The sequence below is a fragment of the Parambassis ranga genome, chromosome 20 (assembly GCF_900634625.1).
Source record: "Parambassis ranga chromosome 20, fParRan2.1, whole genome shotgun sequence".
Lineage (NCBI taxonomy): Eukaryota > Metazoa > Chordata > Actinopteri > Ambassidae > Parambassis > Parambassis ranga.
In genome coordinates this window covers 8,210,425-8,235,393 of record NC_041040.1, presented here as the reverse complement: position 1 = coordinate 8,235,393, position 24,969 = coordinate 8,210,425, and the positions used below count along the sequence as shown (strand labels likewise).

Below are 24,969 nucleotides of genomic sequence, written 5' to 3'. Positions count from 1 at the left end.
CTAGCTTGAGAATGAAGCAGTGGAGGGGGTGTGGCTCTTTATTGCTCTCATTCAAAGCTAGCTTAGAGGGTTTTATTTACAGGTGTGATGCTTGGTTTGTGCACAGCTCAGTTTGCATTTCTATATAGTTTCTTGAAATCTTGAGATATTCATGAAAGCATTCATCAGTGGAGCAGCAGTGAGGCGATGAGATGTCAGTGCAGGCTACTGTGACCACACAGCCTCTAGAATGCAGCGGTGTGAGGCCATGATATGCAGCGCTGGCAGCTGTAGTCAGCTGAGGGTTGGATAATCTGGTCATCTGCAGTGTGACACATGTGCTCTGGGTCATGTGTCAATCAGAACAGATCCATACTTCACTGTGTTTCCTCCTGATGTGTGTTTACTTCATTTTCCAAGCTGTTTCTTATCACTTCTATTTATCTCATTACAGATGAGGCCACCAGCTGGATCTTAAGACCTCCTCCATTAACCCAACATGCAGAGTGCTCTTAGTGGAAGGTCAGCAGTTTTTTTTAATTATTTCTTTTTCCTAATATGTAGATGCTAATGAGAATGCAGTCTCTGTCTTTGAAGTTCTAGCAGTAGTCGACTCAAACACAGTCTCATTATCACCAGGCTCACGTAAGAATTTTGAGCAGAATCTGATCCATTTGCTTCTGTTACTCCTCTTCCTGCGTCTGTTATTGAAGCTGCTCTACAAGTGTTCAGGCACATCCCTAACCTACTGAATGTGACGCAGCAGAAATGAAGCACAACATCCATTTTAGGCTCAATAATACAAAGCAGCCTCTTAAAAACTATGGTGGCAGTGGCATCTTTAGAACAGATATGGCCACGTCTCCGGGGCTGTGCATTGGAGGTGTGTTTGAGTTTGCTCTGTAGACACGCTGTGGCCTCACTTGGGACGTTTAAATTGCGCCTGGTTCCACTCTCAGACTCCTAAATTGAGTGTGAAGCCTAAAGTGAGACTTGGATTTTTCATTCTGTTTGTGACTTTGGATTCCATACAGTTTATCGTGTATATTTTGAGAAGTGTGCTGCTTTCTTTGGTGGCCTGCTGCGTTCCTTCCACTGCAAAAAGACATTTCCTGTCACACTTTAAAGCAGCGGGGAATGAAGCTGCTGTTTAAGCACTGCTTACCAATGAGCTCTAATACAACCATTCTCTTTTTAAAGGAAACACTGACACTGAAAAGAAAATAAGCTTACATCCACGTTTGCATCTTAATTAGACACGTGTGACTCCTAGTTTTAGGGTGAAATTAAATCCTATCTATAAAGTAGATTTAAAAAAAAAAACAATCCACTTGTGAAGCAATGCCTATTCACACCCATATAATGAAGTCTTAATGAAGCAGGTTTTAATAGAGCTCATTCAGATGGTTAAGTAAGAGTAATTAAAATTAAACAGACCTGCTACTGCTAGGAGACCAACAGACTTACTTCTTTCTTCTTTTAGAAGAGTGTGTTGGGTACTGAAGACTCTCCTAGTTGTCATGTCCAATGTTGTTAACACATGTCTATATTTATATAATACATCTGCATTATTCTCTGCTTTTTTACACCTTTAAGAGCTCTGATTATTTCTCTTTGTTTGCCCTTTTTCTTGTCTGGATGAGAGCTATATAAGGTTCTTTAGATGAAAGTCTACAATGTGCCTGCTGTTTCTTTAAACCTCTGGCAGATCTTTTTCACACTTGGGGAAAATGTTTGCATGTACTGTACAGTTTCTCTGCGTACTTGTGGCTAAAGGTTAATGCATCACTGAGGGATGCATATGTGTGTGTGTAGGATGTTCTTCTGCATTAATATTCCCCTGAGGAAAGCTAATGAGTAGTCTAGGGAGAGAAATGTGTCCTGAGGTGGTCAGTCTTAGTAAACAAGATTGACTAATACTGGCAGCAGTAGTGTCGTCCAGTAGATTTGATCCAAAGTCACCTCCTCAAACCTCTGAAAGGCTAACATTTATATTAACGTCATTTTCACCAACACAAAGTTAAATAGAAGCATGAGCAGTCGTCCAAGTTTTCACTCAGTCACTTGTTGTTCGTCTTAACGAGCGTTGTGACATTTCTTAGCACTTCCCCTGAGGTTAGCTGGTTTCTGAAGAACCTCCAGAGATTTGGAGGCCGCACAGAGTAAACACGGCCAGTAAACAAATGCTGATTTTGTCGGTGCTTTTGAATTATTTTCCTGTGCATCTACCTTGTTCAAGGTGAGGCTTGCTAACACAGCGCTGCTTCACAGCAGATGCTCTGAGCAATTAGTGTAAAGCTACTTAAGCAGAATGGTTCTCACACACACACATACCGCCAAACTAATATAGCCTATGCAGATGTCCGAGTAAACTGCTCATCAAAGCCCGTTTCATTACACATTTTACAGGAACACACACAAACATCAGAAGGACTTCTCACTGCTATTTGAAATCACAGTACAACACACTAATCATGACGCAAAAGCTGGGGTTTGTTGGATTGAAGTTCAAAATATTCAAACATCAACAGATGCTTCATAGATTTCTAATAAAGTTAGCAAGGCAAACCGTAAGTTTGAGCTAAATGCAGCCTCTAGTCTGGAGTCAGCGTGCAGGTTTTTGTAGCAGTGTAATAGGCACAGACGCTACATGGTCTACACACCATAGAAACGAGAGATAGTTGGGCTGTGCAACAGTGAACCCCCTTTGAAGAAAGACACTAAACCTGTTGATATAATGCAAATTACCTCATAACACTTTATAACACATGTTCATCTACACAACAGAAAACAATGGGCTGCATAGCAACACTTTACCTGTAAAAACCAAGTCATACTATAAGCTATGCCAACATTATTTTAGAAGGCAATATGTAGCATATGCAATATGTATATATCAGGACAATTAAGATGCAGCTTACTGTCACTGTACATTATCAGATATCAATAAATCACACTCACACAATTTTAACAGTGTAAAAAATATTTGAAAATAAATGTTTACCTCATGTCATGGCATAGAATGCTATAATATAGCTTTCTGGAAAAAATAGCCTAGCAATATATTCTGACAATGAAACTGTAGGGCACAGATTCAAGAGAAAAATGCAAAAGCAGGAAATTTAAATACACATCTGCACGTACAGATAAATGTGAGAAAGGGGGTCTAGTATGCACAGCATGCAAATACACACGTTTGTTTGAATCAATGGTTCAGTGTGTAAGCATTTCTTCAGGGTGCCCCTTGGTGGAAAAAGTAAGAGTCTCATAAGCTTCTAGCTTTTGAGGCAAAAGGCCATACCGAAGCACCACTTGTGACAAGCAGAAGGGGGAACCAAAGGAAAGTCTCTGAGGGGCACTTGGACTTTGAGTTGGCTCAGTTCGAGGTTTGCACTCAAGTCAGCAAAGTGCCCTTCTATGACATGAAGCCTGGTAAAAAACTCATATACATGTCAAGTTAAAGGAGCACATCTGCTATCAGAGCCAGGAGGGCAAGACTCCACCACCACATCATCATGTATTATATAGAAATGATCCACAATGAGGCTGTTTTATATGCATGGTATATAATGATACATTAGCATGCCATCCGCCGCTCCCAAGAGACTAGATGACAGGAGCCTGCCATGTTTTCCACGTCAGAGATTGACAATGTAGACAGAGCAGTATTATATTTCCATTGAAATAGTTCCATTACTTCTTACTCTTATTTCCTGTCTGCTTTTTTTGCTATCTCCTTAGCATTTTGTTCCAGAGCTGCATCCCTGCCTCTTGCTCATCTAAAAAAACCTTATATGCTATTGCCGAGCCATTCTTCCTCTGTTGTTCCCTCTGCTGGATATTCCTTTTTCATTCGCTCCCTTGCTCTTTTCTGGCATTAGTTGCTCAGCAACATCAAGTGATATTTGTTGGTACAGGAAAAAAAATGAGTGAAGAAGAAACAGCAGTGTGGGGTCTTTTGTCACCCTGCGGAGGTGGTGGACCTGAAAGGCACACACAGCTTTGATTGGACCTCTACATAGGCTGTCAACATTTATGTGTGCTTTAGAATGGACATTTATTTTAAAAGCTAAGTAATGGTGCCATTTGAGCATTTGCCCATGAGTGGTGAATTACAGTTACTATTCATTGTATTGTGTGAGGATGCAGACACAAGCAGACATTAAGGAGAACTGCTGACAACGGTGATGGACACCAGCTGAAGATGAATAACATTTGATCTTTTGATGCATCAAGTTTATGCAGGCTGCCCTCTTATACAGTTTCATTTCACGTTCCTTTTGGTTTCGTCACTATGAGTAGCCATGATTTGAGATTTGTGGAGCTGGTTTATGTGAGTGGGTGTCGAAATGTTTACACCAAACGGACAAGCTTTCACTCCATTAATTGTGTCAGTTTTATCACGAAGTGGTTATCTCAATTGGATCAGTTTTTTAAACTTCCGTTCCCCACCAAAGAGCATCTTCATTATACAGTGTTGAACTTCCAAACACTCCATATTTTCCTTTTTTTGAATAATCACTTGCTCTTTGTAGCATGCAAAACAAACACCTCTCTCCCAGGACCATTAACTATACTGACTAATGAACGCACCAGTATTGTTGTGGAGTAACACGCACAGAGAAAAAAATTAACCTGGTCTGTTTGATACATGAATGAAAACTCTGGACGGCCTACACTGCTCATTTATCAGCTGATCTGACATGTTAACTGCATTCTGCAGGAGCTAACAGAAAGCTAGCAGGGAAACATGTCTGTACGTTCCCACACAGAGCAGAAAAGAGGTCTGATCAGCCCAAACCACCTGTGTTGGATTGCCATGCATGTCCTTGAATAATAAATACACAAGGGCTTTTTTTTACATAAACCTTGTTTTATATGTCACAAGTGAAAAAGTACAGGTGCAATAATAAATGATTACTGAATTCTATTTTGCTGTGCTGGGTTTGCCTCCTATTATTCTGCATACTGATGACAGGGAGCCATTAATCTTATTTATGATACTATGAATGAAAAACATTTGTTGCATTGCAACATTTTTGTGAAACCACGAAATCCCATCAGAGCGAATTCTCCATGTTATCAAGCATACCTGTGCTACCTCTACACTGTCAGACCTCCACTCTGTGTTACTGCTTCGAATGAAGCTCGAGAACTTTCAACAACAACACAGTGATCCCAGTGTGTGCAGATAATTAGCTTGTACTTATATAATTGGCTCTTGGATGCTGGATGCTGGAGTGGCCTCTTGTGTATGACTCCTCCTTAGTTTGAACCAAATATAGATCTCTTTATTATCCTCCATAATATAATATGCCTTTCCTTATTAGTCATATTAGATATTTAAGAAAGTTAAGATCCGACTGGGGAGTTTGATGTATCCTGCTTTTTGAATCCTGCACTTACAAGATTATGCTAATTTAGCCAAAGGATTAGTGCAATTAACTAAAAAACCTATTTAGAAGGAAATTTATACTAGTTCTCCTTTCTACTTTAAGCTATTGTGATGAATTTCCGTGGTATGGGAAAAGGCTTAGGACCTTAATTTAGGTTTCTTAGAAATGAGGATCTATATGCAAAACGATGTGAATAAATTAAATTATGCAAGTAAAAATATACAACAGCACATAAATACATTAGAATCAATGTTTAACAAGCAGGTGCTGCCAACCTAAACACTGTAAACTGAGCTTTAAATAAAATATTACTGTACTGTGATAACACATTGCCTTAACGTCGATGCTCATGCCAAATGTATAAAATTAATATTTTGTTGGTATAAAAAGGCTTAGCACTCTATTGTTCTGACTTCAGCTGAACTGACTATACTGACATCATTTCCACCCTTTACCCTGAAGCCCTTTCAGACGTCACCGTCCAGATAAAGAACGGACAGCAATATGTGCAAGCTGAAACCAGCATGAAGCCGCCTCATTCAGCATCATCAATATGCCTCCTCGTTAGCTGTAGGCTAAATATAACGGGCTCGGCTGGACATCACACAGATGTTAATGTCCGATCCAACTGATTTGGACATTTGTGTTCTTGCATACAGCTCCTTGGGGTGACTTCTGGAAAACTTCAGGGCAGCAGAGCATATGTGCAAAAAAACTCAACTTTATTATACAAACACATACACAGCAAAGCCACTCAAGTTTGTGAGATGATAAATAAGCAGATGCTGGTTATCGTAATAGCTCCTGCCTGTGAAACAGCTGGACTGTAAGGTGAAATAAGGAAGAGAATCATTAAAATCTGTATATCACTCTACAAAATATTGCTTTAAACTCATATGTGGGTATAAATCCATCCAATCTCTTTAAGTTTAATATCACAAATATTGCATTTGATGAGGAGGGTGAATTATTCCTCTGATTTTTTCACTGATTGGCTCATCGGTGATGCTGCATGATTCATAATTGTCAGAGGCTTGCCTTCCTCCAATCTTTTCTCCCCTTCTAACCCACTTATCTCTCAACTGCACTTTTTCCTTTTCCTCTGTTTGACATGAAAAACTGCATAAAATGCTGAGGTGTGTGGACAAGCAATCTCACCACCTCCTTGCTCGACTGAGAAGTCTCGGGGAAATGTCAGCTTGCCCATGCTGAACAGCAGCTGAATCACAGTGCATGAGCATAGGAAAATTCAGCAAAAGTTTGGGCTTTTAAAAATGCACACTTCTGTTGTACTAAGGCTGCTTTAGGGTGAGGGTGTTCACACAGGCATTTAAATCTAGAGAAGGCAGTAAGGAGCGTATCATTCTGGTCTCACATAAAATGTCTCTCATTTACTTGTTTGTACTATCGGCAGCACTCCTGCTCTCCTCAGCCACACATTTAATCAAAAGCCGGATGCAACAAGTTGAGGCTGGATCTCAGGGGACTGTTGAAAGTCCTTCTGGGAAAACAGAGGAAACAGAAAGAAGATCAGAACAGCAGAGTAAATGTTCACAGTTGTATCCTTGATGGAAAGCAGGATCGTGGGGCTGTACATTCAAGACCAGACGTTTATTAAAACCTTCATACTGTATGTAGGTGAGGGTTGTGCTGGTTTAAAGGCAGTAGTCTAGGTGTTAGTCGTTGAGATTTGGCAACCTGTTTATTCGTGAAGGAAGATGTGAACCAGCATAAGACACTGAACCTGTTTATGGTGATTTGCTTTAAATGTTTACATTACCCAGTACTGTGAATTAACAATATACAGTAGTGAGGACATTTACTTGCTGCCACTTTATGCTTTAATTACTTTATGCTTTAATTGATAGCACCTGTATTATGTAGCTTAATAAGCTGTATTACAAGTTATTCATCCAGCTAGGAACATTACTATTTCAGCTAAGCCTATATTACCAGATTTGTTAAACACAGATACTGTACCTTAAAGGAACAATAAATTACATTTAGTGCAAAACATTTGAATATAGAGAATAATAATGTTCAACAAACAAAAATACACAACCCACAACTCCATTTGAAGGAAAAACAAACTGCACCTGCAACAGTTTTTGTACTCACCTCTGTTAGTTTAGGCTTATAGCATTGAACTGGTGAGGGTAAAAAACTGATGAGAGGAAACTGATTGATAATCATGAGGGAAACCCACTGACGACTATCCGAGACCTTGACGCATGCTAGCCGGGATAAACCGGGATCTCCTATGAGGAGAAAGGCTGTGTCCTGATAGTGTCCTGATCAAGTCCTTTGGCAAACACACACACACACACACACACACACACACACACACACACACACACACACACACACACATTTCTCAGTTACTTTACATGTCTAAACCTACAAATGTTACAATAACCTTATTCTAAGCAATACGCAGTAACTTTAGGCTATGTCATCCTCGCTGCTATCACCAACATGATAATCACGCTTAGCAACACATATCACACTACTGTATCACACTACAATGGATAGTAAGTATACACCTGTGTAATTTGATTGACAGTTGGTGTCAACCAATATAAAAAAATACATGAGAATACACGCAGACTGTGTGTACGCAATAACCAAACTATTGTTATCACTATGATTCTGTTTACATGGATAATAATGTTATCTCACACGGTTTTCCATTCTTTTAACTGTGATATGAACTCACTAATCCTATAAAAGTATTGATAAATATTTAACTTTATTTTTCTTACTTATTGATTTGTGTCTGTAATTTTTAGTAGACAAGACTGTGTTAGATAAATAGTAGGGTAGGACCCTGCACTGCATCTCACCATCACCCCCATGTCTCTGCTCCTTTTCAGCCTACACTGGCAGTTATACCATGCAAACTATCTGGAAAATATAGTGACAGCACCTGTCACCTCTTCATTATCTCAAGGCTTTAAGCATTCATTGAGCGCTCTGCTGCATACATCATGTGAACAGGTCAGGTCATTCTCCTGAATACCCAAAGGAGAGAAGTGCTGTGACTCCTTCCTTCACCAAAGCCACACAGATGTGACATTACCTCCAAAAAAAAGGGTCGTTAAAACGTCAGACCATCTGGCTCGTGGTCAAATACTCAATAATTGTCCATTTATTTCATGTGCAGCTGAAGCCTTCAATCAATTCCTGAGTGTTTTAATTTAGTCTCAATAAGAAAACGTCTCCGTAGTTTTTCAAATCTAAATGCAGAAATATTCTTCCCTCCTCTCTGCAGTCTTCATTTACTGGAATTGATTGTCAATAAACACAGTTATAGTCAGCGGTAAGAAGGCTCTGTCTCTCTTTACAGCCTCCTTTAATCAACATAAGCCGAGGTGACGAGGCTGTTAAAAGAAATTCACAAAGTGTGAAGAAGGTTGATGTCTTCACTTTTGAACTTAGGATGGATATTAAATGTGAAGTGATTCTCTGAGCACTTGGAGGCAGGAACAAAAATGTTTCCATATCCAAGAACATTAATGTCACATAGACTCAGGCTGATTTCTGTGTTCCCTCCCTGAGAACTGTGCTGTCCTGGATACATTGCCAGTTATGTGAAAGGAGTGAGGCTGAATGAGGATAATAGATTAGATTACATCATGACTTTTAATTACATTTTGTCCGCTTTTAAAAATCAGAAAAATAGCCTCTGAGTGGAATGGCTCCTGTGACAGCAGACTGTAGTCGAAACATATACATTAGGGAGTAAATGTACAATCAGCCAGCAGGGATACAGCCCATATTGTGCTGCCTCTGAGGGCTTTTTCAACTCAAAGGATTAGACCACTGATGTGTGACATCATCAACTTTCAGTTGAAATAAGGGATTTAGCTCAAATAAGAATTTCATTGCCTGTACAAATAGAAGTAGACTGTCAGTGCTGTTTTGTACAAATATGTGGGTTTAGAAATAAAATTCAAATTCAGTCACGTGACTGAGGGCTATTGTGTAGCATTGATTGTGTTATTAATTCAGAATTGAATTTGAAGGTCACCTATTCATCAAATTACCCCCACATTTAAATGACAAACATGACCATTCACAGCGAAATTGAAAAATGAAAAGGCTGGAAAAAGATTACACCGCGTCTGTGGCGTGTCATTTATTTCTTGATGCGAATGTCAGTCTTTCAGGTAGACCGTTTTGTGTGATCGGACTTCAAATAGTCTTTATTATGGATGGGGCTGTAGGAGGAGCAGTGGGCTACATATCAAATCCATCAGAGGCAGGTGGATGTGGGACCTTGTAGAACAAATGTAGACTGTACCATGTCACACTGCTTTCACAGTGGATAAAAACCCACTAACATCTGAGACGGATGTAAACAGTATGAACTATGTTTATACCATTGATAATCAGTGGTCTTGTGATGCTTGCTTTGGTTTGCTTGCGGGGGTGATGCCAGGTGGGTTTTTAGAAGGCTTATGTACATTTCAAAAACCTGATTTGAATTAAATTTGCTATGAAACCAAACAAAACTCTTAATCTTACTTAAAATAATGAATCAAATGTAAATTATAGGTCCAGATTATTGGCTTAAAAATATCAAGACATGTCAACAAATGTCAACAAATAACAGCTATAGTGCAGTAACCAGCAAGCTATGAACCATAATACCACTTTTGTAACATAGATAATAGCAAGTCAGTGCAATTTGTTTCTCAGTCCAACATTATAACTGAAACACCATGTCAATCATGTTGATGAGCAGCTCCGGTTTCAACAAATGAAACCGTAGCAGCAAGCATGCATCGGGGAGCAGGATTAACAGGAGGGCCAGGAGCTGGGGTTTGTTTTTAGCCAAGAAAAACAAAGTGTAAGACTGAAACTCTCAGATTTTCTTTGTTCCATACCACAGTGAGCAACAAAAGAGAAATGTAGCATCAGACTGTTTCAGCACCTTCACCCCTACATGCACAACTGGCCAACCACAGCATTAATTGGGTGATGCTCACACTAAGCAGTTAAACTTAAAGGAGTGTCATTAAATTATTATTGAGAGATACTTTGAGGTGTTGTTTTAGTAAGATGCTGCTATTCTCAAAAGATTTACTGCACTTCATCTGTATTCCTGCGTTATCAATTAAATATGAACCTGGAGGCCTATCCCCTCCCCGTACTGCCCCTTCATCCTCCTCTGCTTTCATTTTCCTAAGATCTGTTCTCACTCTTTCAAGTAAAGAAATGGCTTTTCAAGAGTCTACCTGTTAAATGTTTTAACAGGCGCTGCCAAGATCTATTCCACCCTGTCCTTTCTGCCCTGGGAGATCTGCCTTCCTTGTCCTTGGCAAGTAAACACAATCTTCACGATTGTCCCTTACCTGCTATTTAAGAGCACATCGACACATTACTTCCCAGGAGATGCACTGGAATTTATTGGTAGGGAGGTCAGACAGCCTTGTTGTCCTGTTCGAGATTCATGGCCATGCATTGGCTATGGTACGCAATGCACAGGATGAGACAGAGCAGAGCAGGGCTCATCTGAACTTATTCAAATGAGAGTGAGTCTTTGAAGCGTTGCATGGGGTGAGCTTTGTTATGGGTCCCAAAGGATCTGCTGATGACAGTCTCTCAGGTTCTCTAACACTGGGAGCATTGGCATGTGCCTTAGGGCTTATTCACCATCACTTGTGCGCCTCTCTGATCACTCCCTCTGCTTCTTTATCCCCCCTTTTAATTGTGACCTTGAAGTCCACTTGAGGATTTTTAAAAGGCAAACACAGAAGAAGACCAAATATTCTAGCTGCTGGTTTAGGGCTGCCAAGGCAGTGTCATTTTGTCCAGTGAATCATTAAAAACAGTCTGAGGTATTTCTGCAAGGATCTTCAGGGAGTGACTGATACTGATTCAGAAAGCTCCTCTCTCAGCTCTGCCTTCCACTGCAGACTCTGAGAACAGCCTGCAACCTTTTAGCTGTTTGAGAAGATTCCACTGCTCAGAAAGGGTGTGCAGCTGGACTGGTATGGATGGTTTTTACAACACTTAAGCCGGATTTACGCGGCCGAGTAACTGAAGTGTATGAATGAGAGTATTTACACCAAAACGTCCCAGAAGTGTAGCTCTATTTTGGAGCTGACAGGTAGTCTGGTAGATTTTCAAAATAAAACACTCTGAGACTGAACTGTCACTGATTTAACATCGCAACCGGCAGAGAAACAGCCACAGCCATGTACGAGGAGAGATTCATTTTAGAAGTAGAGAAACAGTATTTGATATGATATAACATGCCTTTTATTTGGACAGCATCAGAAAGGGAAGGGCAGGGAGAGAAGCAGCAGCTGTTCTCAGAGTGGAAGGTGAGAAGCTGCCCTGTGTGTACATGTGCTGATGGATTAAACAGAGGTTTCAGTAACATGCTTTGAAACCCAGCCTGATACATGTAGCGAGGACATTAAGCATCAGGTGAACAGGCAGATTACTACATGATGTTGTGAATCTCGCGGGAGCTTGTAACAAACCCATGGATACACAGCACTTTAGGAACAGTACAGAAACACTTCTGGTGAGGATTGAGACGCATGGGAAAATATTAAACAAATAAAAACATGGAACCCATATGTTATGTTTGTATAGACTGTAGTGTTAGTAAAGGGATCATATTAGGCAGCATGGGTGTGTGAATTCAGGTTACAATAATGGGAAAAACACTTAAAAACACTTTTAAAGACTATTGGGAAATGTAAAATTAAAAAAACAAGATAAAGCATGTACAGTGATAAACTACTGTTTTGGGAATATTCACATCGAATGCTATATAACTTCTTACATAAACACCATCAACTATAATCAATGCCTTTAGTAAAATAATACTGATGCACTGATAATTCCTCTAGAGTACTGACTGGTTTCTGGATGTAAGAGCAAAATAACTAAGCTAAGATGTAAGAAGATGAGTTTTTCAGATTAACTACCAACAACCGCCAAACAGACCTGACTGAACAAAAACACAGAGAAGGGAAACAAGATGGAGACCTCTCAGCTGCCTCTTTATAACACAGAGTAGAGTCTTCATGTCTGGTGAAGTTCCAAACTGTGATTGTCTGGCACTGCAGGGCAGAGTTTGACAAAGAATCATGGACAACACAATGTGTATGAGGACAGACAGAAATGGCTGAAAGCTGCCAAGGTGGAAGAACTGGACCAACTGAAAAAAGAGTTGGAGGAAGTCCAAGCTTCCCGTCATGCACTGAACAATAAAAAATTCCTTGGTGAGCTTTTTAAGTCAAAAGTCTTCAGCAACACCATCGATCATACGTTTATCAGAAACTTTTGGAGAACCGAGATGAGGAATATCTGGCAAAGAAGTGGATGATGTCTACAGAAATGCAGCTCATGGATTCTTTCTTCACCAGGATCACTCACTGTGAGTGTGATAGTGTGAAGTCAAAAAGTCCCTTGCGCAGTATTGTATAGATTCCTAAGAGCCTTTTCACAGGCCCATGTGAAGAGCTGCAGTATCACTTTAACACAATTGCCACTCAATATTTGTGCTGAGCGAGCGCTCTGCCTGCATGTTTAATGCCTTGCTTTGGGTTGGTGAGTCATATAGGAATAGTAAAAATGGGTGATAACCCATCTGTCATGCGGAGATAATCCCAAATGTTCCTCAGTAAAATAAAAAGGTTTTAGAAGAGAGAAACATACTGTAGAACTGCTCATTTTCAAGAGTAGAATTCTTGTATTAAGTGTGAGGACAGGTTTATTTGCAACTTCATAATTTTTTGCTATCACTAGGAAAATGTATGAGGTTGATATTTCCAGGCCCTGGAAACGACTGCTGCGTATTTGTCTGCGGCTGAATGTAATTATTGTGCATATCATAGATGTGTTGACTCGACTTAGCAGAAGGTTGGTAATGTTCTGCATCATAATATAAGTTTAGCATATGAAAGTGTGTGTTTTAACTCAAACTACAATCTTTAGCTCTTTTGTTTTAACACCTCAGCCCAACAACAGATGGAGCTACAACTACAACAGAGCAGACACAAATCCAAGCCTCCTCTACAACAGGGTTCATACACACCTAGGCCACAGTCTGACAGAAACAACAAATAAAAACCTCTAAATGAAGATATATATACAGCAACTCCACAGCTTATTGACATGTTTGCTGTGGCCCATGGTAAAAACTGGCAGGGGGCCTCTACAACCAGAGCGCATCAACATCATATATAATCTGACACCTACAAAAATGTTCATTATTTTCTTGGCTTTACTTGTCATGAATGTCCTGGGCCAGGCAGTCGCCTGCCTTGCTTACTGGCACTGATGTAACCTGGGTGAACTCGTGCCTCTGGTTTGGGAGTTCTCGCCTGGTGGTTCTTGACACATCATCCGAGCAGATCTTTTTTTCTCATGTGGTGTCCGACAACTATTGTGTGATTGGTCAGAAACTTGAAGTGAGCATGGTTACTGCGGACTGGCTGCATTCTCTGGCAAATTTCTCTTCTGTTCTTGCAGAGTATGTACGAGCCTTTAGTTGTTGTTAGTGCCACACCCATTACACCCAAAAATGCCTGAACCATTCATCAAAGTAGCTACTTCTAGTCAGCTGGTACAACAGAGTTTATTTTACTTTAAAGCTGGAAACCTTCCACTCTGCTCCACAACTAACTGTTGCTTTCAGCCAATCAGAGCGCACTATGGTGACTCTGACAACACCTAGTCTTCAAACTGTATTCAATTAAAGGCCATTTAACTACATTGCATTTATTTGTGGAGCATCATGAATAACATTATTCTTGGTATCGTTGAAAACACAATTATGATAATTGAGCAATACAAAACATGATGTGACTGAGTAACGTTGAGTCCTTTTAGCCGTGTGTGTTTACTGCTGACATTTAGTCTCCTTTCAGCTTCTCTTTATCTCTAATTACAAAAAGCCCAAATTACCTCCTGTAAAGGTGAAATTAAAATACTCAAATGGTAACAGCTTTGTAGAAAAAATTAATTTGAGTCACTCTGTATGGATGCAGTATAGTCACTACTGCCAGAATACAAATGCACACAAGATCCTGGCCAAAGAATGTGAGTCCCTTTCACTGCTATAGATGCCCACCACTGCTAATCAAAGCTCACAAATTACTCACTAGTCTCTGCCCAGACTGTCTCAGACATATAATATGTGATGTATATGTTTGTCAAACAGCCTTTGAATTGAAGCTCCTCCTGTGAAAACACAGCTACAGTTCAGGGCCATGTGAGATGAGTGCCTGATTCAGAATTGCTACTTTATTTTAGTCTCTGCTGCATCTAAAGCCCACAGTGTGATCCTTGCTGAGCTGTGTAATCTCTTCATATCCACCAATCTGAGGGGAATAGAGGTGCAATTTAGACAGCCACAAATGTCCTGACACCTGAACACTAAATGGTCCCTAGGTCTACTACAAAACAAAAAGGGGTAGTGGAACTTGGTTAGGATAGTACAACAGTGTAAATTGCATACATATATTTTGTTATTGTCAAATTTGAAGCTATTATCTGTACAATCAGGGGTGTTTAACCCCGTGCAAGTCCATATAATTTCAGTATAAATGGGTAAAAAGGGGGGCCACAGTAGAGTCTAGAACTGCATCTCACTGTGTTCTTTTTCAAGTAGCGTCCCCTTTTTGTTGCTAACAATGTTGTTTTTCTGCATCACTTGTCATCCTGTAGTCCTGCAGTGCAGTGCTGGTTTGATGTGTTTTTCTACATTGATCTCCTCTTTATAAATAACAGCGTTCGGCAGGGGGCGCTCTTCTCTCTGTGAACTATATACACTGCTTGATATACAATACAAAGGTAGAAAAGGTGACATTTATATGATAATGTAGGAGATTATTACTATGATCTTTCACAACAACTCAGGGAAGTTTGATTGCTTCATTTAAATGAATGGTGTGTCTTGAATATGTAAACAGAGCCATTAAAGATTCACGTAATCTCCCGAGGCAAACACAGTATTTGTTATAGGACTGAAAAGCTGCTTGAAAGTAGCATGGATGGTGGAGCCGAAGCCATGGGGAGCATTTCTTGATTGTTTTTCCTTGTGTGTGCAGTTCCACATGAGTATTCTCTTTGGTTGCTTCTCTACAAAGGCCCCCACTCCAAGGAAAGAAAGATAAAAGCAAACACAAAGTCCATTTCTTTTGCTGCTCCACACAGACATGTCACTTGTTATTATGTGGATTTCTTTTTGCGCCTTTCAAGGGGAAAATAAAAGGTATAGTGGTGGTCAATCCTTTGAAGTGACACAGGCCATTGCTAACATTTGTTTCAAGCAGACATATGAGGACTGAATATTAATTAGACTGGTTTTCCTTTATCCCCTTTTCATAATTTTTATGAGAGAAGAAGAGGAGATATGGGATTGCAGTGATTTGACTGCAACAGCCTGCACAGTTATAATAATAAAATCCTAATTAGAAACACTTTGAGCACTTTCAGGGTAAATTACATATTTTAATATCAAAGCTGTAACTTAAGAGTTACATGATACACGATGCATGCTGAGTTTGAAGCCACAGCTTAGCTCAGATTAGCTTAGCTTAGCATAAAGATTGAAAACAGCTGTGTATGTTGCACATCTTTGTTTTACTTATATATGTGTTTACTAAGTACATATAAATGTGTACATTTCTTTGTTGAGAGCGGTTGCTCGGCAACCAGAAGAACCACCAGAAAAGAGTCCTCATCACTTTGCTGCATCTTTCTGCTTAGCAACCTGGACAGCTACAGTTGAGTAAGAGTGTTGTCCTCAATTCTTTGTGTGGAACTCTCAATACTTGCTTAGAATGGTAGAAAAGCTTTTCTTTAAAAAAATTACTCACACTCATTTTTCACATGTAGGCTACCTCTGTGGATAAAATTGCTTAAAAATGATTGTGCTAAAAATCCAGGTCACTCACTTTGAGCCTGAATCTTTTGTGTGATTCCTTCAAGTTTTGTGTGTTTTGAGATAGTGTTATAGGTATAGGTGTTATAGGTATATGTAAGCACAGATAAATAAGCAGTAAATACAGGGACATTCAAACATAGATCTTTTTGTTTTTGTCCTAATGAAAGAAGACATTTTATTCAGATTTTAGATTCATATACTCAGAATAAAAAGGAAATTAATGTTGTTGTACTTTATTGATTTCAAAAAAGATGGAATTGCACCAGCCCAGAGTCTTAGTTGTATTAATATATCCTTGATTTAAAGCAATTTACAGGTACAGTAGGTAGATGTACTCCAAAAATCATCTTACACAAACCATTGAGACATTCAGTTCACTGTTGTTTAGAATCCAGTTTTTAATATTTAAATGAACTATAAAAAGCACATTAAAACATTTTCTCATTTTAGTTACAAAAATGGGTCACCGAAAAGGGCTTCTCATTGCATTCACAGAAGGATTTGAACAGTGGATGTCTAACAGTTAACGTATTTCTCTTTGAAAAAAAAAATCCCCACCCAAAATATATAAACTTAATTGCTTAACCAAGGTATATACAGGGCATAGCATCCTTGCATCTTAAAGGTTATCAAGAAAGTTTGAGGTATACAACCAAAATAAAAGCCTGTCAGAGAACAAAACAGAAAAAAACAACAAATAGAATTAAATAAAGGAAAAAAATGAATGCCATGGTTGCTTCCTACTAGCACAGGATCACAACATTAGTGGGAGATGTTGCCATATACTGTACGTGCTGATGAGATACTTCCAGTTGTTTCACCGATGGTCACAAGGGCAAAAACAGCAAATAACCTCAAGCTTTGGACTGTCAATATATACAAAGGGCATACAGTCTAATTTAGCGATAGAGAATTGGTTGAATGCTTTTATTTGCTTCATGACATGTACATAGTAAAAACACCAGAATTATAAATTTATTTGATTTTAACTTACACTGTATATCTTTGAACCGACATTGAAAATTAAAGAGCCAAAAAAAGCAGAATCTGATACACATGCAAGTTTTGAAAGTGGATTCAGAAATAACAGTATTGTACAAAATAATAATTACAGTTTTTTTTTAATATAATTATCAAAATACACCTTCTTTCTTAGCACCTCTTTATACTTTTTGTGTGTTTTGAAACAAGCACCATTGTAGTCGTTTTCATACAGCACCTGGAGAATCCAGAGAGGAGATCTGTGTCCCCCTTAATGTTGTCGCCTGACCCCTCCCCCCCCCATTCTTGGTTACCTCCGATTCACCCTCCTCTGCCACGCGTTCCAATGTCCTTCACCTTTGCTCCATATCGTGGTTAAGTCATGTGGTTCGAGCCCTACAAGGGCAACAAGTATTTTCCTGGGTTACACGTACATACATGGAAAGACATGTTTGCTACACCATCTCTTATTCAAAACTTGCATGTGGCATAGAAAAGGGTGGGGGGCTAAAAATGGGGTTTGGTGGTACCCAGAATGTCTCAACTTGACTTTCTTTGCTGGCCCCATCAAGTCCTTTTTTGTATTTTTTTTGTTTTTGTTTTATTTAGCCAAGGAAGCAGACGGGCCCAACTTCAAATCCAAACTTCTGGTTAGGGTCCCCAAAGTCAGTCAACATGACATCGATGATAGGAACCTGATCGATTTTGGGAGTATTAATCTCCATCACAGTCTTTCCGTAACCTTTCCTTGTCTGAAAGAGAGAGGAGGAAACAATATGAGACACTTTAAATCATGGTTAAAAGTGATAGCTTTGATATCAAATACAACCATAGCATCCCTTATTTATTCATTTTATTCAACAACTGTGGGATGAGGATGAGAAGGGGCTTGACTCTTCATCACCCTTTATTTAGAACACTACAGGAGCAACTGGGCCAATAATCATGCTTGCTTTTTTTTGCTGGAACATAACCTAATAAATTTTAATGCCAATAGCTAGTTATGTTAACTCACAAATAATAGGCACAAAAGCAAAATTGGAGAGGCAGCAGCTACAAAGTGCATCCTGTAATCTGCCTCTTAAACAGGGTATGATGTCAATGACAGGCTGAATCTGCTCCACGCTCACTTAAGACAGACTGTATCTGTGGACAGTGCTTACCGCGCATCCATCTAAGATGGCCTTGATGTAAGGGTTATTGTCGTAGGACATCTCCTCATCATTAGCACCCAAGAAGCGCAGCGCCTTATCGTAGCTGTCGCTGGAGGCGTCGTGCCACGCCACAGACTGGTGGCAGCTGTAGGTGAAGTTTTGCCTGGCTGAGGCTGTCAGTAGTCTGAGGAAGGTCATTTGTACCATGTTTATTGAGTTTCCGTCTGCGTCAACATAGGAAAACTGTCGGAAAGAGAAAGAGAGAGGTCAAAGATAAGAAGCAAGCATTAGAGTACATTTTTATAGATGGCAACTAAAAGATTAAAATGCAGATAAAAAAAAGTTGAATGCAGGGAGCAGCGTTAGCCAGAACAAAACACTGACCAACAGACATAAAAATCATCGTTTTTCTTTTACAACCCAGCAAGATTTTGTTTGATTGCAGCCGTAGTGCTTATTTCACCCTGTCTGCTGTTGGCCTCTCTGTGCTACCTGTGGCTAGCTGAGCCACACCCTCGGTCAAACATATACAGCATGCTGCAGTACTTTACAGACAGAGAGCAGAGGAGGAGGAGGAGGAGAGATGCTATCGGCTTTGGGCTGCAAACCACTGCCCAAAATAAGAAACCAGGAGGGGCTCTGCAGATCAATACACCATCACACGTTTTAAGTGGGTTATACGTGCTGCTTGAGAGGGATTACCTTTGTATTGTCTTTTGAAATCCTGCATAGTGTACCTTTGTGTGAACCATGTCTGAACAATTCATTACAGTGCATTACAAGCCCTCTGAGTTTAGTGGCAGGAGATGGACTGGTACACTAAGCGGTACAAGCCGGAGCTGCCTTTTGAATGACTTGGCTGTGAAAACACATACAGCCTGACGACAGTTTGATGGAGCAGGACAAGAGATGTTAAAAGATGTTGTTTTTAACTGTTCAAGGGCACAGAGAGGATTAGAAGTGGAATGCTAAGATTCTGAAGACCTCTGCTTGTATTGTCTGTTTTATTAAAGCTTTGTTCTTTATTTGCTAGGTTGGTTTTAACAAAAACTAACTGAGATCGAGGTGCTCGATCAAAAATATGGAAGTTATTTTAACCAAAAGCCGTTCTTTTCCATGATTAAAAAAAAAAACACAAATCCCTCACACTCTCTCTCTGCTCTGGCTTTGTCGGAAATATGAACACACACAAACCATTATGTACTTTGGGATTTCTTTATGGGGAGCAACTTTGGGTCACTGCCTCACAATTTCATGGCTGTTGCTGCTATTTGAATCTATTAGCACCTTCCCTCAACAGCTGCACAGGAGAATTGGGGGAAATAAATGAGACAAAGCACTGACTGAGGGAGGTCCTGTGAGCTGGAGGAGAGGGATGGAAGAGGAAAAAAAAGACTTACTATTTTACCACGCTTAAATTCACTGAACCATGAACGTGGGACTTCTTTGGGCCATGAAGATATTCTGACCTGTGGAAAACAAAAGGAGACAGAGCATATTAACAGTCGACATTATCAGGGGCATTGTTTGTTTTTTTTTTTTTGGTGTGAATCACACAGCAAACATGAAAACAAAGGCTTGTATAAAGCACAGCCTCTAGTGTAGCATCAAAGTTTACCATGTGGGAGCAGACCATGCACTTGTTTGGTATTTTAGTATCTTTGAAATATTGTTTAAAAAAAATCTTTCTGCCTTTTGGTGGTGTTTGTGTTCAAACATCTGATCTATCCATGCTTCCTTTAACAGCTACAGAATAATGCTGTTCAGTGATAGCACTAAAACATAAGCATACAAAGCCGGGCCATGTGAGTACAACCAGAAAAAATTAACATATAATTACAAAAAGGCAGTTTCTTGTGACTTTCTTGATAATTCTCTGACTAAAAACTAAAAAATAATCACATCAGGTTTAGGTGAAATAAAGGCAAGGAGAGGCGGTGACTGACTGACTTACTCAAACTTCACGGTCAAGGCCACAAACGGCAAAAACAACACATCCAAATAATAATAATAGTAATAATCTTATATCATCTAAAAGTCTCCCAAACAACCAGCTACAACATACATGGAACTATATAAGAAGTTTCTGATAAATTAGACCTTTACTTAGGGCTATCTGGCGTTTTAGGGACCTGTTCCTGGCCACATATTATTTATTTGCTGGACATAAAAGCTTTTTATCTTTGTAAGCATGATATTTTTTTTCTGAGGTCACGTGGACAGCGGTGGCTGCATCTTAGCAGAAAGTATTCCCCTGTACACTAATTACTAATTACTATTACTAAAATACTTCTAGACATTCTCCATTGACCACACCTCTGTAGTCCGCCAAAGACACAGAAAACAATGGCATCCTTCTACTGCATAGTGAAGGCACATTGCCTTCTAATGCTCCACTGTGGAGCTGATATCGATGTTGGGCTGTGTACTGGTTTATCATGATGGCTTAATATTTGATGAGAAATGACGATTAGAAACATTCTATCATAAATCCAAAGTCACTCACCCCATTGGACTTCTTATCTGGATAGATGCAGGTTTCGCCTCCAGCGGTGAAATTACAGTAGACTTTGAAGGAATCCCCTGAGCAGCCTTGGTTTGGATCGATCCAGTACTCACCTGAGGAGAACCAAAAACACTCAAACACCCCGTTCAACTCCACAGAATATTCTGTGAAATGTTCGTTTTAAATCAAAGTGTATTTGATCTGGATTTCTACATCTTATGTGAAATTATGCTTAAAGGCTCAGACACAGCTGGATAAAATGATGTTATTATGCCTGAAGCAAGGACTGAGAGCTCAGAAGTCATGTCTCAATTACACTCAAAAAGTAAACACAAAAATAAGTCCAGAGATACTGAAGGAAGTAGAAGTTCAAACACTGAACAATGGGCACAGAACGTAAAAACCTCTCCAACTCACCATCAGGGAACTCGGGGTGGCAGAGCTGGAGATCTTTGCATGTTCTAGCAGGGTTGTTCTGTGTTCCCATGGGGTATTTCATGCGTTCAATATCCTGTTTGAGGTTGTTAAGTGAACCAAAAATATCCTCCATTCCCTCGCCGTAATCCAAGAACGTGCCAGCGACATCTGACTGTATGTCACTCGGTGAGCGCTTGGTCTTCTTTGGCGACTGAATGGGCAAGGGATGGATGATCTCACCTGGTGGGCCCTGCAGGGTGTGGTAGGAGAAACAGTGTCACACAAGAAAATAATGACAATTTAACTTAACATAGGTCAAGTCAGATACTCACAGGGGGGCCAGGAGGACCAACTGTACCAGTGTCACCTTTAGGACCAGCAGGACCCTGAGAGGAACATGAACAGAACGATGAGATCCAAGCAGGGTTTAATATCAGTCAAAGTATATTTGTAAAAACACATATATTATTTTACTTACACTTGAACCCTTGGTTCCTTTGGGACCTTGGGGACCCTGTGTGATACAGGACAAACCAGTTTGATCAGCCATGCCATCATCAGAACAAACAAGTGAAGAATAGAATAAATGAAAGACTTACAGGCAGACCAGGGGGACCTGGGGGGCCAAGAGGACCAGAAGATCCACTGATACCCTGTAATAAAATGAGATTAAAGTCTGATAATATATTCAAAGAAAATAGAAACAGAAGCAAAATAGAAATATGAGGACAGAGGACCGGGGGATGTGGAATGAGGCTGTCACTTGTGAGCTGTTGCTTCTTCGTGCCTTCCAATTTTTCAGTCATAGCAGGAAATGAAGCAAAACAATATGAGGCCTGTTTTCAAGCACTAAAATGAAAGTGCTAGGCTGAGTAAAAACTTTTTGACGCCCAAGTGCTCTGACAAAAAGGGGACATTACAATTTCATTAGGCTTAATCTCCATCCAATGAATCACTTGGCCAGAGCAGACTGAGGGCCACAGCAGACACAGTAACATATTCAGTCATTCTGCAATGTTTGTTTAAAAATAGATGAAGGCTGTCATCAGCCCTTTATCAAGACCAGAGCTTCTACCTTTTTTTTTTAGGACTGACATGTATTTAAATGGAAATGTTTCAAAATTAATGCTGCAGCTCAGAGCAAACTCTTAACAGTGCACAGCAGGATATTACAACACAAGACATCAAATATACAGCAACTGACCTCGACGCTAACAAGTGGTAAAAGAGAATCTGTTCATAGTGTTACGAGCATTATAAAAACAGAAAAAGGGGTCTTGTATCCACTCTATCAAAGAGTTCAATTTTAATGGCCACTTAGAGTCAGATTCTTTACATGTTTGGAGATTTTTCTTGTGTGAGCATTAAACTCCAGAACTAGCCGAATATTTTCTAACCGATGACACAGTTGCACTTTCAGTTGAGTTCAGTGAATGTTGGTAAGACCTGCGGCCACAGTAGAAAGGGCAAATGGGCTGAAAAATGGCAAAAGGTGGAGGGCATATAGCCTGTGGACCAGTGTGGGAAGGGAATCATCAATCACTTACAGAGTCGCCCTTGGTACCGGGAGAACCCTGCGGCCCCGGCAAACCTCGGTCGCCCTTCTCCCCTTGCTCTCCAGGGGGTCCAATCAGACCAATCAAACCGGGGTGACCCTGCAGGAAGGAAACAAATGAGCAGGCACAAAGAACAATCAAAGATAACAGCAATGTCCCTCTGTGTACTGCAACTTTTAAAAAGCTGCTGCATAGCACAGGTCTGACAAGGGCAACGTTATTTTCTTCCACACAAACTGAAATGCAGACGAGGGGGGCTGTGAAGGGTGAAGTTTCATTACAGTAGAAATCCTCTGGGATTATAATTGAAATGTCTCTCCTACAAGTTCTCCGGAAATGCAAAAGCAGCCAGGGCCAATTCAGCACACAAAGATGATGACTTTGAAATAGGCAGGCTCTAACCAGGCGCTATGATTTTCCAGCATTAAAAACGCACAACACGCCACACAGTGCCTCTGTTATGCTTTTAAACTCTTCTCTCTCAAGCCATCATGTCAGTGTGTGGGAAGCAATTTAGATAGAGTAATGTGTGCTGTCTGAAAATCCTTTGCTGTTATATTTCAACAGAAAATTTGACGGTGGCAGCAGAGAAAGAAGCGACAGATTAGAGTGATATATCACATTCAACTGCACATTCAATCCTGATGTTTCTGTCCTATAACAACTCATTTTGTCTCCTAAATGTTAATATAGGACACCGTGGTGTTCACACTGTTTTTTAAATCTTTTTTAAAAGCTGTGAAATCTAAACCTGAACCTGTTTTCCTAAAGTTTGAAAAATCAAATCAGCTTGCAGTCAGACAACAAAGGAAAAAAAAAAATAGCTACACTCACCTTTTCACCTTTAGACCCAGGATCACCTTTGAGGCCAGGAAGACCAGGAGGACCCTGCACAACAATAGCTGGAAGTTAAAAATCAATTTCGCTGGGAGAGCAGATAAAAAGGAGGGCGAGGAAGTGTGAAAAGTTGAAAGAGAGCCAATAAAGACAAAGAAAGATGAAAAGGAAAGAGAGTAGTGAAGAAAGGAGAGAAGAGGGGACGTCAAAGTGAGGTGGAACAAGCTGAAAAATGTGAAATTTCACAGAGTAATGCAGGAAAAGAACAGCTTTTTCAGACATTTTAATAGCATTTTTTTGTCCATACACAGTACACAAAGCACACAAAACATGAGTTCTCCAACTCTGTTAAAACTTACAGGGAAATACTCCTTCCACCAAGTGTAGTTAGACAGATACATACTGAGAGAGGGAGAGAGCAGGGTATATTATGCATACTAACCATTGGACCTGGTGGGCCATCTTGTCCTGAGGAGCCGGGCAGTCCTTGTTCTCCCTGTGAAAAGCCATTCCATTGTAGTGAGCATTATAGGCTGCTGTATTTTCTCTGCTCTGCCATTGATTTTCTGTGGCCAGCACGATGATTAATAGCCCAAACAGGGAAGAAAAGTGTGCTGGAATAAACAAGCGAAACTAAAGCATAAGCCAAATGGGAGTATTGATTATTCCATGAAGTCTATCATCATGCCTTAGCAGGACTTTTTTATATGTGTGTTCACTATGTATATGTGTGTGTGTAGCTTTGTTTGGACATGTCTTTTTGAGGGCTGGATATGTATGTGCAGTGGGAGGATCACAGGTTCAACTTACAACAGGGCCAGGGATTCCACGCAGACCCTCTGGACCAGGCTTTCCTGCAGGTCCCTGGGGACCAACTGGTCCTGTTTTACCTGCTGGACCCTCAGCACCTGCCTCACCCTGTCAGTCAATGCATAACAGGAAAAAACAACTTTACATTGTGAATGCAATTTTGAACGAATCCATGCATTTCCATGGAGTCATATTTCATGTGAAGCTCACTGTGACTATTATATGCAGAGTTTGTAGGTGGCCAGGTATATGTTAGTGGTTTATATAACATTTATGTAGGAAATGAAGGTAAAAGTCTGCATCTATGGCAGCTTTTAAAAGTCTGATACTTTTGATATGTTGTTGCTGAGCTTTCTTTGGAGCCTCTCAACACTTCAGAGTATCTCTGTATCAGAATTCGGCTGCAGGCTACTTGAAG

The 24,969-nt window shown here is 40.0% G+C and overlaps 1 protein-coding gene across 2 annotated transcripts in view; it reads right to left on the bottom strand.

The window, feature by feature from the left end:
• Window positions 1-17,591: 17,591 nt before the first annotated feature.
• Window positions 17,592-24,969, bottom strand: part of col11a1a (collagen, type XI, alpha 1a) — a 57,260-nt gene continuing 49,882 nt past the window's right edge. For both annotated transcript variants that reach the window (XM_028432703.1, XM_028432704.1), the window contains exons 56-67: window positions 24,552-24,659; window positions 24,184-24,237; window positions 23,739-23,792; window positions 22,896-23,003; window positions 21,948-22,001; window positions 21,827-21,862; window positions 21,681-21,734; window positions 21,349-21,598; window positions 20,932-21,044; window positions 19,826-19,894; window positions 18,435-18,668; window positions 17,592-18,023 (exon numbers count right to left, since the gene is read on the bottom strand). In XM_028432703.1, coding sequence (XP_028288504.1) covers window positions 17,877-18,023; window positions 18,435-18,668; window positions 19,826-19,894; window positions 20,932-21,044; window positions 21,349-21,598; window positions 21,681-21,734; window positions 21,827-21,862; window positions 21,948-22,001; window positions 22,896-23,003; window positions 23,739-23,792; window positions 24,184-24,237; window positions 24,552-24,659 — 1,281 coding nt within the window. In that variant the 3' untranslated portion in view covers window positions 17,592-17,876. The remainder of the gene's footprint in view (window positions 18,024-18,434; window positions 18,669-19,825; window positions 19,895-20,931; window positions 21,045-21,348; window positions 21,599-21,680; window positions 21,735-21,826; window positions 21,863-21,947; window positions 22,002-22,895; window positions 23,004-23,738; window positions 23,793-24,183; window positions 24,238-24,551; window positions 24,660-24,969) is intronic.